This window comes from Podarcis melisellensis (assembly GCF_964234715.1).
Source record: "Podarcis melisellensis genome assembly, chromosome: 11".
NCBI lineage: Eukaryota > Metazoa > Chordata > Lepidosauria > Squamata > Lacertidae > Podarcis > Podarcis melisellensis.
Window position 1 is genome coordinate 62,429,835 of NC_138543.1, and position 14,234 is coordinate 62,444,068.

General features: G+C 50.7%; 1 protein-coding gene across 3 annotated transcripts; it reads right to left on the reverse strand.

Annotated features, from left to right (window-relative positions):
• Positions 1-1,160: 1,160 nt before the first annotated feature.
• On the reverse strand, positions 1,161-13,159 carry FANCG (FA complementation group G). 3 transcript variants are annotated; one of them, XM_081929749.1, is made up of 14 exons: positions 13,042-13,159; positions 11,423-11,513; positions 10,115-10,246; positions 9,626-9,819; positions 8,831-8,954; positions 7,962-8,092; positions 6,925-7,071; positions 6,032-6,195; positions 5,426-5,492; positions 4,116-4,468; positions 3,463-3,503; positions 2,885-3,055; positions 2,387-2,510; positions 1,161-2,057 (listed from the first exon to the last, which is right to left on the reverse strand). In XM_081929749.1, the coding sequence occupies exons 1-14, from the start codon at positions 13,111-13,113 to the stop codon at positions 1,946-1,948; spliced, it is 1,923 nt and encodes a 640-aa protein (XP_081785875.1). In that variant the 5' UTR covers positions 13,114-13,159; the 3' UTR covers positions 1,161-1,945. The 3 variants fall into 3 exon arrangements, with proteins under 3 accessions (XP_081785875.1, XP_081785874.1, XP_081785876.1); XM_081929748.1 differs by having other exon boundaries at positions 8,798-8,954; XM_081929750.1 differs by lacking the exons at positions 1,161-2,057; positions 2,387-2,510 and having other exon boundaries at positions 2,912-3,055; positions 3,348-3,503; positions 8,798-8,954.
• Between the last annotated feature and the right edge of the window lie 1,075 nt (positions 13,160-14,234).

A 14,234-nucleotide genomic window follows, 5' to 3' on the forward strand; every position in this document is an offset into this window, starting at 1 on the left:
TAAAAGGGGGGGGGGGTAAAGGGGAAGGGGATAAAAAGGAATTCTGATTTTCCGTCTTATCAGTTACATAAAATACATTCACCCTAAGATGACATCCAGCTGTTCCCCAATCTTCAGACCCACATTCCTGCATTGCAGGGGGTTGGGCTGGATGACCCTTGAGGTCCCTTCCAACTCTACAGTTCTCTGATTCTATTGTTACGGCTAAAATCTGGGTGCGGAGCTACCCTGCCACCCAGCGTCTCAAATTTTCATTTCCACACAAAAAGTCTAAAAGGGGTTGTCTGATTTTTATTAACAATAAATGACAATTCCCCCCCCCCAATGAAACATAACAGCTCTGCTTCCAACCATTCCTCCATATGAAGGCTGCTACATCACTTCTGAAACTTAGCAGAGAGATGTGGGAAGAGTGAGGCCCTTTTCTGCATTCCCAGGGCCAGGGCCAACTGCTCTTTGGTCCCTCCAGTTAGCAGTTAGCAGGTAAAAGGTAAAGGAACCCCTGACCATTAGGTCCAGTCGTGGCCAACTCTGGGGTTGCGGCGCTCATCTCACTTTATTGGCCGAGGGAGGCGGCGTACAGCTTCCGGGTCATGTGGCCAGCAGGACTGAGCCGCTTCTGGCGAACCAGAGCAGCACACGGAAACGCCATTTACCTTCCTGCCGGAGCGGTACCTATTTATCTACTTGGACTTCGTGCTTTCGAACTGCTAGGTGGGCAGGAGCAGGGACCGAGCAACAGGAGCTCACCCCGTCGCGGGGATTCGAACCGCCGACCTTTTGATCGGCAAGCCTTAGGCTCTGTGGTTTAGACCGCAGTGTCCCGCATGTTAGCAGGTAGATAGTCACTACTCATTAGAGGGAGAGTTGGTACTTTCAGTTTGACTGACCCAACAGCTATCTTTCCAGGACTCCTAGGGCCTCATTCCCTCATTAGATGAAAAACACAGGATAGTATTCAACTAAATTTTACTCAAAATTAGACTCATCGAGATTTAACGAAACAGACTTCAATTGGGTCCATTTACCCAGAGTACTACTTTGCTGAATACCACTCACAGCAGGCATTGCTTCAGACTTCATCCCCTCCACGGCCCTCTTCAAATAATTTAGAACTAAAGATTTCACAAGAGACATTTTGATAATCAAGAGATGAGTCATTAAAAAGAAATACAGGCTTTATAAATTCTTAAGTACCCTGTATGATGATCAGGCAAATGGAAGAAAATAGCTTATCCAACACATCTTTCAAAAGGGAAGCAAACCTCTGTGTCAGCCAACAGCTTTTGGGCCGCCCCAATACAGCTTGAAAAGAGAAGCTGCCCAGAATCAGATGAACAGGAAAGCCCACAATTGTGCCCACAGACCAAAATGGAGACACCACAAACCCATCTGTGTGCTGTTACCACATGGTGCTATGTTTGCAATTCTCTCTCTCGTAAATGCCAAGCAACATGACTGATGGAGCCCTGGGCATAAAGGATAAGCACAAAGGAAGAGGCAGCAAGAGGACAGAGCTAAGCTTGCTTCTACCTCAGGAATGGATTGTTTTGGTGCCAGTCAAGAAAGCGCCCCCTCCCCACCCCTTCCTCCCAAATCTGCAGCAAAGAAAAGAGCAACTGAAGATTTTCACAATACTGTGGGGCTTCGTTTTACAAATACCTGGACTAGAGTCACCCCTCTTTGCTTGCTTCCTCCTTCCACTAAGGACGTAATCTCAAAAATAACTGAATCATACAGGAGCAAAGACGTGGAGCTTCTGCAAAACCCCCACATCCTTTCCACTAGGATGAGGGTCACTGTCATCACTTGTCTTTGGTGACTGCAACTGAAACACTCTCCTTCCCAAAGGCAAAGCAGAGCCCTGGAAAATCCGCTGAGGAAGCTGTCTGGAAGAAGGGCCTGGCAAGGGCAGAGGAGAGGAGAGGCAGGAGCAGCAGCAGCTCTAGAGTCCCTGGCTGCTCCCCGCAAGGAAGTTTCCCACATTCTTGGCAAGTGATTCTGCGTGAGGAAACTTTGTCTGCCTCAGGCATGGCTGCAGGTATATCGGGAACGATCTGAAACATAAGGAGGGAGGGGAGAAATCGGTGTCAGTGGTTGCTAAAGCAGAGATGGGCAGGTTACGATGACCGAGGGTAGGAGGAGAGCATGGTCTATGGTGACCAGTGCCAAGGGCAAGAGGGAAGAGATGCCCAAAGTGTTGCAAGCAGCCAAGAGACCAAGGCCCCCCCCCCCTGCAGCCTGAGCATCCTTGGTCAGGTGTATGTAGGGGTGGAAAGTCGCAGGAGCAGAGAGGGAACCTGGATGGCCTCCTCCCACATGCAATACTGCACTCCCTCATCCTCTGTTCAGGGGGCAGGGACAGGATTCAGCGGCATGCACGCACCTTTCCGCCTCTTCCTCCAAGCCTGCAGCGTCCACATGGAGCTTCTGCCAGTGGGCAGCTGCCTCCTGCCTTCGGTCCAGCTTCCAGAGGGTGTGCGTAAGGTACAAGTTAGCAGAGGGCCAGTCTGTAAAGCACAAAGGAAGCAGCATGACCAGAGCTGGCCTCAGGGCCGCTGGGGACCCCAGGAGAAATCCCAACATGCCCCTGCCCTCCCCACACTGGATCTTGCTGAGTGGACCCTTGTCCCCCACCACCTTGCTCCACGCCCTCCCCTCCACCAAGGGCAAAAAGGGCCTGCATTTAGTCTGCCCCAAAGAGCTCCAAATTCTGTCTCCTACTTTACAGAAGTTGCCTAAGCATATATCTAAATACTTACTCTGCATAATTTATTTTGCATGCTCTGAAAATTACTCGAGCCTCCCCACCCACTCCTTTAACCACTAGACTGACTGGAGGCCAGGCCCCTCCCATAGGCAAAGGATTCCTGGCTGTGGGTACCTGGACAGACAAGCAAGCTGTGTTGGAAATCCGCCAAAGCCTCTTTATTCCGCCCCAGATGCAGGAACTGGATCCCTCGTCCAGTCAGGGCCAGCTGCCTGATTTGGGGAAGCATCTTTGCTTCTGACAGCCCCATCTGCTCTGCCTCCTTTCCAGTGCTGCTATTGCTGCCTGGTAGAGAAAGAAGACCGTTGCCCTTGGGTTTTGCTCTCCCAGCCATGAGCCAGAGAGGTCAACAGAAACAAAGCCAATTCTCTAGCCCTGTTCTCTCCCTGCCTGCTGCCCTTTCTGCAGTCTACTCTTGCTCCCACATGCAGGGGGTGGGGGGTCAAGAGAAAGAAAATGGAAGCAGAAACCTCTCGTGCCAAGTGGCTGGACATCAACTTGTGATGTCACACAAGGACCAGTCTGGACTCGTGGCATGATTAAACGAGAGGTGAGGACTCTCCTAGACCATTCCCACCTTGGGCAGCAGTAGGTTAGCTCTAGCCCTACAAAAGGGCTTTCCCCAGCTCCAGAAATCACTCCAGCCAAGAGGAAGGCAGACAGAAACTGGCGGTAAGCATCCCGATCCATACCTGTGGTCACAAAACGAACTCTCAGAAGATCATTAAGACACCTGTTGGGGAAGGAGCAAAGCACAATCATCTTAGGGCTCTCAGATGAAAGCCTGAGTCAAGAGAATTTGAGGGTCCATTCAGGTATCTACTCAGTTTTCCTGACAGAAGGGGGAACAAGCACTTATGGGCATGCTGGTGGGTTTTGGCCTGCATGCAACCAGACCACACAAGCACAGAAACTGGGAAAAAAAGAAAAGAAAAAAGAAAAAAACAAGCACAGAAACTGGACCCTGGGGCCGGTTTCTCATTTCAAGGCTGCAAAGAGAAGCTCAGGGGTGGAAGCAGGACTTTCAACACTCCCTGCAGCTCCTTAGCAGACTCCATGGCAAGCAGAACCAAACAAGGAGGCATGCAGTTGTTCCTTTGAGCTGCAGGATCTGGGGTCCTGGGGCAGAACACGGAAGTTTTAAGTACCAAGGTAGACACAGCCTTCCTTAATGGGACACATCCATGAATATCCAGTGTTGCATCTAATATGCCATCCTGTCTCACAAGGCCAGTTCCCTTTGAATGGCTGCAAGAGAATGCTCTCCTAGCATCCAATTAAGGGACGGACAGGGTGAGGCACTCAGAACCACCTTCCCTGGATCACAAACCGGGAGCCTGATTACCTGCTCAAGTGGCTTATGGCTTCCTTGGCTTCTCCTAGCCCAGCCCATGCCAAGCCCTGGATCAAATAGGCAGCTGCTCGCCAAAGGACGCAGAGCAGGCTCTCCCTCTTCCGCTTTATGAGGCTGCCAGCAGAATTTGTCAGTGAGGACCCAGCAGGCCCCGGGAGGTCCTCTGCAGCCCACAGGTCCAGCTCAATTGGCAGCCTCTCGGGGATCAGTCCACTCATCCGGGTTGCCACCTCTTCACACACCGCAATGGCATCTCGATGCCTGGCCACCTCTCCCAGGGCAGAGGCGGCCTCTAAGAAGACCTCGGGGATCCTGGGCAAGGCCAGCTCACCACACAGAGACACCTGCAGAGGAGGAGGAGGAGGAGGAGGGCCCCACCCAAGGATCAGAAGGTGCTGGGTCCACAACAAGGAACACAGCACAGGGAGTACAGCAAACACTGCTTGAGAGCCAAGAGTGCTAGAGAAATTGGGCAGGCGCGGGTGCAAATGTCTCAGGCCACCATTGGCTGCTGAAGCCAACATGGAAGCCAGGATAGCAACTGAAACATGAGAAAGACTGGGGGGGGGCAATCCCTCACTTCTTTATTGTTGCTGACAAGAGTCTCCTTGGCTATGGCTGCCCCAGAAAGATGCTGGGGTCACTGGGTGTATTTGGGCAAGTCAGCACTGACTTACCCAGAGGGTTACGGTGAAAGGACACAAGATTAAGTCTTCAAAGTCATTTGCACACAAGGAGAAGCATCACCTCAAGGCTGAATGGCCACCATGACCTCCGTGTGCCCTTGAAGACTGCAAAACATTGCACTCATCTCCCTGGGACGCCTCTGGCACTGGCTTCCTGTTATCTTTGAGAGACTGTTCAAGATGCTGCTGCTGCTGACCTTCAGAAGGCGGAATACCACCACCACCGCCCTCTGCCCCCAGTAACTGAAATCTTCCTCTCGATGACTGCACACATGCAACACATTGGAAGAGCAAGAAGCGTTGCCAAGCCCTTGCAGATTAGGAAGCACAATTCAAAAAGCAAATGTAAAACAGTCTGTCAAGCTCCAGTTGGAGAACTATTTAAACCTTTAGCTGTATAAACCCCATGCATTTATGCCAGGATTTGGGGGATGATTGCATTTATCGTGCTTCTTTATGGAGCTGTTTAAGTGGACTTCCATGCTACTTGCTACGTTTGTGATTTGATTCATTGTTAGCCCATTCTCTGCTATTGTTGAGAGAGGGAGGCTTGCACATTCCTCCGCACAAAAACCAGCAGATGGCATGAAGATAAAATAGCTGCAAGGTGCCAACCTGGTGAAGAGGCCCTTCCTGGAACAGAGCCAAGAGGTCCAGGTAGTGCTCCACTGCCTCACTCACCCTGCAGGAGAAAAGAAAACAGTTTGCTTCCACGCCTAATCCAAGGTGCTCATATTAGTATTTAAAGCCTTAAATGACACCCCCCAATATCTGAAATACCCTCTCCCCCTCTTTAGCTTGGCACCTGGCAGTTAAGGTGTTTTTGTTTGGGGTTGTTGTTTTTGCCATATTTATACTGCTCTGGAATGGTTTTACTTGTTTCTATCATTGTGATTGTTTCATCTGTTTTTATAATTGAATACTGTATGCTTGTAACCTTCCCTGGGCCCTAACAGTGGATAAGGAATCTGATAAATAAATGAAAATAAACAACAGGAGCTGCAAGGACCTACAAGGACATCCCATGGGCCTCCTAAAGACAGCTCCCTGCCCTCATTCAAAGTGAGCTGATGAGCAATTTCCTTCCAGCAGGAGTCTCCTGTTAGTAATTTGAGATGCCTCAGGAAAGTTCTCCCTGGAGAAAACTGAAGCCAACAATTCCCTCCCCACCTCAAGTGAGCAACCAGGGAGATTTAAGTAACAGGAAGGGGGGGCACTCACCTCCCTGCCTGGAGGTTCCTTTGTGCCAGCAAATATTTCACATCTGATGGACAGTTCTTGACAAAGATGCTGCTCAGTTGTGATGCGCAGGTGAGCAGCTCCATTTGAATCAGGGAACATGGACTAGCAAGCTCTGCCGTTACCTGTGCAGGACCATCCAGAGCCTGAGGCAGGGAGAGCGGAGGAAATGGGAACATTGGTGACTTCAGAGGCAGAGCTAGCTGCTCCAGCACCTGGAGCGGCACAACATGCTGTGTGCACCCTGGGCGGGGCAAGCATCCCAGAGGGGCACCGCGGCGAGCATCTCGGGGCAAGACACCCATGGGGGGGTGGAGCAAGCCGCCCATGACGACCTGCTTCTTGGGGGGAGGAGCCTGGGAGAAGGGGGCAACAGTGCAATGCCCACCCATGACTCCTAAGCCTCCCCTGAGCTGTCAAAACAAAGGGGGAAAGGCCGCAGGCAAGGCGGCACAGCTCTGCCCCTTCGCCCGACGGCTTAGAGTAGGCTTGGGAGTCACAGGCAGGTGGGATGCCGAATGTCACCCCCTTCACTGATGACACCTGGGGCAAAGGGCCCCCACTGCCCTCCTTCCTCCGCCCATGGGTGAATCAACACTGTTGGGCATCAGACAGAGTGGAATAGTGCATCCAAGGAAAGATCTGCATTGGCTAACTCCTCCTGCCCTTCTTTATGAGCGGATATTGGACCTTGAGAAGGGCAGGCAGGTATCTACAGCGACCGGACAGACCTCCTGGCCAGTTGGCTCCCTCAGCTGTCAAGTAGGGAGGGGAGCAAGCCAGAAGCGCAGCCAGTTCTTCTTAGGCAGAGCAGTTGCAGTGCCAATGCAGCCCCTGGGCATCGTCATGCAGGGATAGGAAAACCTGAGACACACCTGATACAGCAGCACCAGGACCTCCAGCTCAGCCTCCAGAAGCCCCAGGTGGTGGTACAACAGGGATGCTTGGTACAGGGCAGGGAGGAAGGTGAAATCCACCTGCAGGGCTCGTTTCAGGTACTGAATTGCCATCTGTGGCTTGTCCTGGAACACAGAGGAGCAGATGTAATATGAAGCGCCGAGATCCAAAGGTGCTTTGCTGTAACCTTCCAATAAACAAAGGTGCGTAGCAGAACTCCCATAATTCTCTGCTTGTGCATTTGTTGTTCTAGAGATCTGTGAAAAGCTGGTTTCTGATCACAGGTTGAGGGTTAAGCCCCCCCCCATTGTATAATCGCAGAAATGCTTTTATTGCTTTTAGCATTTGTACCTACTGTATTTCATCACGTTTTATCTCGTTGCACACCAAGAGTGGTATTAGTAACCCTAATTTACTAAATACAATGTTTAACATTATTTATTAAAGGATATTTCACGAAAATATTTCTCAATATTTTAACATCATTACTGCTTGGCAAGAAAACATTTGCAATGCCTATGTTTTATCTCAAGAATACTGCAGCATGAGAAATTCTACCCACCTGGCTCTTTTGAAGTATTACCTTTTAGTTTAAAATTTTTAATTCTTATTTTTAACGCGCAGAATTTTAAATGTTCTACCATGTATGCTTTTTATCACTATGAGTTGCTCTGAGATGTTTTTGTAATAAGTGACAAATGCATGTTATAAATACATAATTTTAGGCCTTTCCTGCTTAATAAGCCAAATTCCTAGCTCTCTGGCATTAGCAGTGCTTAAAAGAAGCCCCAATAGGGGGGTGGCAAGGCAGAGCACCCCCTGGTAAGGGGGAAAGAGAACTTAGACCAACATGGCACTTTCTGCTGCGGCTCTCAGAACCGCTGGAGGCCCCACACTTCAGGGGCATATTGACACAGGTTTGCCCTAATAGCAACACCTTCCCCCTTTCCTTCCACGTGCTGCGTTCACAAGCTGTGCCACCCTGCCACCCTCTCCCCCCTCAATGCACCCATACCATTTTCAGGTTACAGCATCCCATTAAGGTGAAGATCTGGGCAAGGCGGCGCCTGGAACACAGCCCCGTAGCAGCTGTTTGGAGAAGGGCAACAGCGGCAGGGAGATCACCGGCTTCCAGTTCCTGAACTCCTGGAACAGAGAGGAAAACCTGTTCCCACCTACTGAGTAGAATTTGACAAGGAACTCCAGGAGCTGCATGACCAAAGCAGAACAGAGCGTGGTCCCCCATCTTTTGTTTGGACTTGTATGTGATAACTGGGCTTACACAGAGCTGTAGGGTTTTTAAAAATATGACTTAAAGTTGCTATTACAGTTACTGAACATTAGCAGAAGCTCAACAGGAAGAACATTTAAACAACAAAATCAATTATATTGGAGGGTGCTGGGCTCTCCCTCACAGGAGGCTGAAAAGCCATCCGTTGGTGGGGAGGGGGGGCTCTAGAGCTCTGGTTTTCCCCCTCTGAAAAAGGGGTTGGTCTAGACTGCCTACGAACCCCCCCCCTATACAATTCTATTATCCAGACTTTGCTCCTGAGACAGAGTGGAAAGCAATTAAAACAAGTCTATCTAACATCCGAGCCAGAAGAGCAACTGAGAGTGCTATAGCTTTGTTATAATCCAAAACCACATCCTCCTCCTCTTTCTCAGAGGAAAGCATTTAATCTGCCTTGGCACACTCAATTCCTGACTCAAGTACCCTGCAGACGGACTGATTTTGCCTCCCTAGCAAGTGGCTTCCTGGCAGAAGCAACTGCAGCTGCCGAGGTGCGGGTCAAAAGAGAGAAGGCATACAGAAGCAGCAGGCATGCGGAGAGTGGGAAATCACAGCCCCACCTTGCAGAAAGGCAGCCGAAGTCCACAGGATGCCTTTCAACTCTTGGACACTCTGCACAAGGAGGGGGTCAGACTCTGCCATGTCAGGTGGCTGCCACATCTGGAGCAGGGAAAGGAAGTTGTTCTGATGGCCATGGCAAGGAGGAGGCCTCAGGCTCTGAAAAAGGAATAACGGTTCATGGTCAAGAGTCCTGCAGCACTTTCAACAGTAGCGAATTTCTTGGAAGAACGGAAGGGCAACTCTGCTGGATCAGACCCAAAGGGGGCACACCTAGTCCAGCATCCTGTGACTGTCATGGCCAATCGGATGACTCCTCTGGAAAGCCCAAAAGCAGGACTCTCCCCATCTGTGCTCCCCTGCAACTGGTCCTCAGAGGCATCCTGCCTCCAGGACTGGACGTGGTGCCATTCTCTACATGCCAGCCAGGCTGGCAGCAGGGAGAGTCAGAGGAGAGGCTGGAGGCAGAGGGGAATGCCTGCTTCAAACTATAGGCAGGCAACTGGGCTTACCAGGCAGAACTGCAGAAGCCCACCTGTCCTTTTGCTGTTCCTTTCCCAGCCCATGGCCCCTCAGGCTGGTTACTGGTGTGTGATTCAACCAGGGCCAATGAACAGTCAGCGCATGCCAGGTCTTTCATCAGAGCTCCTTGCAGCCCCACAATTTAAGCTGAATGGTCATGTAGAGGTTGATGAGAGGCCCAACTACCTGCTGCAGCACTGCAAGCTGCCATCCCATTTGCAAAGGGTGGGGAAAGCTTTCACTTAGGAGGGAAGAGCGAGCAATGCCTCAATACAGATGCTATGCAGCTCCAGGCTGCTGTTAGCTACCTTGGCGCCATTCAGAAGCTGAAAGAGGCCTTCCGCGGTTGCGAGGCGGTTTGCTGCAAGCCACAGCACCCCCTGCAGGACAGCCAGTCGATGCAGAGGGGCCTGCAGTTCTTCAAGGGTATCATCCTGGAGCACCCTCTGCCAGCGGTCCTCTGAGCCAAGTCCTTGGCCAGACACTGCACACACCTCTAGAACTAGCAGAGACAGACAGAGGAAAACCTCCATAGATATAACTTTCAGCCAAAGGTGGGGTTGGGGAGAGAAGTGCTGCATCGTAGGATTCTTTGCACTTAGAGAAAGACCAGGCTCCATCCAGAGTTACAGATGGATTTGGAACACCTGGGAGTAGAGGAAGAATCCCCTCCAACTCCGGCATCCCACTTCCTCAAACAAACAGGGCCAGCAGCAAAAACATCCAGGTATGTATTTATTCATGACTTTGATTCTACCACCCATCATTTGGAGAGCACGTGGAGACATTTCTCTTACCCCTGCTCAGCCCATGATCTATCACTCCCAATAGTTTCTCGCCAGAGTTGCTGGAGAGGCAGATATCAAACACCAGGGAATTGTAGAGGGTAGCCAGCTCCAGTGGCAGAGCTGGGAGTGCAGCTGGAAGCCCTGCAAATCAAGAGGGAGAGATAATTCAAAGGTGAACCTTTCCATCCACCTGAAGAACTCACCAGGTGGCCCCATGTCAATGGTCGCTGGGGGTCAGCACTCAAGGGGTATGCAGGATCTGAGCACCCAAAGTCAGGAAGGGCAGGCAGGCGCTTTCAGGTTCCAGACTTGGCAGCAGTGAGGTTAAGGAAGGATGGCCAGCCAGAGTTCAGGGAGTGAGAGTCTAGCTGTTCACACAAGACAGGAAGCCCATTCCACTTTGGAGCAAATGATGCAGCTCTTTTTGCTGAAGCTAAGCAGGTCTGGGCCTGGCCAGTGTTTGGATGGGAGACCACCTGGGAACTGCCTTGATTCTCAAGGTGGAAGAAAAGCAAGAGATAAAGGGCTAAATAAGCAAATCATACTTTTCCTCTTGCTGTCACCTGGACAGTCCTCTCTTGAGAACTGAGAATGTGGGGAACCAATCCAGCCGGGCTGAAACAAATGCAGTCTCTACTACCCCAGCCATTTTTCAGCTTAACTTGTGGAGGGGGAGATTGTTCACCACCCTCTCCAAGGCAAAAAAAACCAGCCAGAAACGCGTGAAGAGACCAAAGCAGCAAGGAAATCCAGATTCCTTACAATCAGCTGGGGTGGCCCTGTTGGTGGTGCTGCCACTGGGGTTTCCTGTGACAGGGCCTTCTGGGTGGCGGTCCCCTATTTGTGGGATGCCCTCCCTTGTGAGGGTCTTCTGTCTCCTTCACTATTAACTTCTAGGAGAAAGGGAGAATTTTTTAAAAAAAAACATCACTGTTTACCCCTTAAGCATTTGATAGCTTAAGGTTCTATCCCTGGCTACTCTGAAATTATTGGTTTAGGAGTAGGTGGTTGCTTTTTATAGAACACTGCTTTTCAATGGGTTGTATTTTTTAGAAGTTTTAATTGTACTGTTTGTATTGCCTGGGGGTCCTTTGGAGGAAGGTGCAGGATATAAATTGAATAGATAAATAAAACATGCAGAAGGAAACCAGGCTTAACCTCTTATGGCTGCAAAGTCCTGCTGGCTTCGGTTTCATCAGGGAGACGTCAGCCCAGAACTTCACCATGAGCTGCCCCACACTTGTGCCACAGAGGGGGCCTGGCTACTGCCCATTTTCCAGCCTACCAATAAAGGTTTTTTTTCCCCTGAACTGCTACCTTGGATCTTCTGCAGCAGCTTAGTAAAGGCAAGCCGGCACTCGTGAGCCGTTTGTGCCACTGAACTGTCAGGACCTGGAGAACTTGTCACCTGCCAAGAAAAGAGGAGGAGGGAGCTTGAAGGGTCCAGAGGAGGTCAGAAACAACGGCCATGAACAGATTCTAGGACAGGAGCAAGGCAATTTACAAGAAGATGGGGCTCTCACAACAATCAAAAGTACGGTAGTACAGTCGTACCTTGGAAGTCTAACAGAATCTGTTCTGGAAGTCCATTTGACTTCTGAAACATTTGGAAACTGAGGCGCAGCTTCCGATTGGTTTCCGATTTTGCAGGCACGCTGGAAACAATAGCAGAAGCCATGCTGGACGTTCAGCTTCCAAAAAAAAGTTCGAAAACCAGAACACTCACTTCTGGATTTCGATCGTTTGGGAGCCGGAACGTTTGACTCCCAAGGCATTCGGGAGCCAATGTACGACTGTACTTGTAAGATCTCACACAGAACTAGCTGGACCACTAGAGAGACACTGTACCAGACTCCTTTTCTTCTGTCAGCCCAAGGGCTGTTTATTATTACTGATACTACTCCACCCTGAGAGTCTTTTTGGCACAACCGTGGGGTAAAAATGCTTTAATTAATAAATGTATTTCCATCAGGTTAAAGCCAGGCAAGGCAGCCTAACATCACCGCCACAAACCTCATTATCCACCATATGTTCTCATGCCTGCGACAGACTTCCATAGGAATGTCATTGCTGATGGAATGTTCCAGCTGGGTAACATAAAACAATGTAGTTTAAAATGGGGGTGGGAGTAATATGGTGGACTTTGCATGCAGGTTGGCATGAATCTACAAAAGCCATTGTCCTAAATGGCCATTGGGCCTGCTCTTCATACATTTTAACTGTATGATTACAAACCACCTTGAGGCTTATTATTATCATCATTATCATCTAGTTATACACACACCACCCTTTTTCCTGGCGGGGACTCAATGCAGCTTACAGATAAAATATTCAATTTTATCAGCTCATGCTATATTTCTCAATTTCTCTTCCATGGTGTTTGTTTCATTGTTTTCTAAACTATATACAAAATTGATAGAAGCGTAGAGTTGGGAGGGACCCAAGGGCCTTGCAATGCACGAATCTTTTTTAATAAGAGTATTAAAAATGAAACTAATAATACAGTAAATAAAATGTAAACATTTCTTTTTAAAAAAGGTTTCAGTAATAACAATCAACTTATATTGTGTTTGTGGTGTTTCAGTAATAGCCAAGATTATGATAAAAACACGGAGAAGGGATTGAAGCGCCGGGTTTGAGGGGGGCCCTGCCGCCGCTCCCCCCAAAGGGGCTTGTGGCCCCCAGCCCAGGAGGGGCCCCGCTCGTGCCCAGCAGCGGAGAGCGGCTCGCTCCCTCGGCTTCCAGGTCTCTTGGACTACAACTCCCATCAGCCCCGGCCAGGAGGTCTATGGTGCGGGGCTGAGGCTGCGCTCGCGGGGCCTGATGGGAATTGTAGTCCCAGGTCCTGAAGGGCCCCCGCCTGCCGTAGCTGAGCAGCCGCTTTTCCTTGGCCCTCGGTCGGGCGTCGCTCAAGGGAGGCCGCCGGGAAGAGGTACCGTCCGCCAGCGCCGCGCCAGCCCGTCGTTCTCGCCGCGCCAGAGGTCCAAGCAGCTCCCGCCGCCAGCCATGGAGCAAGGCCTCGCCGCCGCCGTCGCCGCCGTGGAAACAGGCCCCACCCCCGCTGTTTCTATTGGCCGCGCTCAGCGCGCTGGCGGCTCCCATTGGGCGAGCGGACGGGTTGCCGTGACGCTAAATCGCGGGCGGCAAAATTGAACAGGGACGGCTACGGCACCCGAGATGGCCCATAAAGCTCTCGAAGAGCGGGACGATCCGAAGTCTCCAAGGCCGCCTGCTGTCTCGTTGCGCGGCTGCCCAGGCGCCGCCGGTTCGATCTCCAGCAGCTCCAGTTCCGGGGATCCCGTGTCATTTTCATTATATTCCCCCCTTTTCTCCCAAAGAGCTCAAAGTGCTGCGCATGATTCTCCAACCTCCCCCTTTCACCCCCAAAACTGCCCTAAGAGTCCCAGCTCAAATTAAACAGCACAGAAAGATCCTCACATAGAAGCTGGCCACTCGAGAAGAGGGTTCTGGGCTAAGCGGGCTCCCTTTGGCCTGATGCAGCTTCAGTGCTTTTCTGGTGTTCTCAGTTCTATATCTGCTATGGGGAACACCGGAAGAACCCTGCAGCAGAATCAGGTCATAGGAACCTGCTTAGCCCAGAATCCTCTTCTCCCAGCAAGCCAACCAGATGCCCATTATGGGAATCCCACAAACAGGATCTGCATGCAGCAGTGGAGCTCTCCCCACGTGTTGCTTTGGTGTGAGGCAGCAGGGCTTTCCCTTTTATTATCTTTTATAATAATAATTTATTATTTATACCCTACACACCTGGTTTCCCCAGCCCCTAGTTTTACACACATACCAAGAACATAATTTCTTACCCACCTTCACCATTAAGTCCCAGGGCTGGTTGCAGCAATATAAGGGACCCCTGACCATTAGGTCCAGTCGCGACCGACACTGGGGTTGCGGCGCTCATCTCGCTTTATTGGCCGAGGGAGCCGGCGTACAGCTTCCGGGTCATGTGGCCAGCATGACTAAGCTGCTTCTGGAGAACCAGAGCAGCGCATGGAAACGCCGTTTACCTTCCCGCCAGAGCGGTACCCATTTATCTACTTGCACTTTGACGTGCTTTCGAACTGCTAGGTGGGCAGGAGCTGGGACCGAGCAACAGGAGCGGGGATTTGAA

Bases quoted from the DNA above. Each gene is read 5' to 3' on its own strand.
- FANCG (XM_081929748.1), bottom strand. From the start codon at position 13,113: ATGGCTGGCGGCGGGAGCTGCTTGGACCTCTGGCGCGGCGAGAACGAC. The intron at 10,247-11,422 runs GTAGCAGTTCAG...CTTGATTTGCAG, and splicing joins GCTGCTGCAGAAGATCCAAG to GGCTTCCAGCTGCACTCCCA. The intron at 7,072-7,961 runs GTATGGGTGCAT...TCTGTGTTCCAG, and splicing joins GATGCTGTAACCTGAAAATG to GACAAGCCACAGATGGCAAT.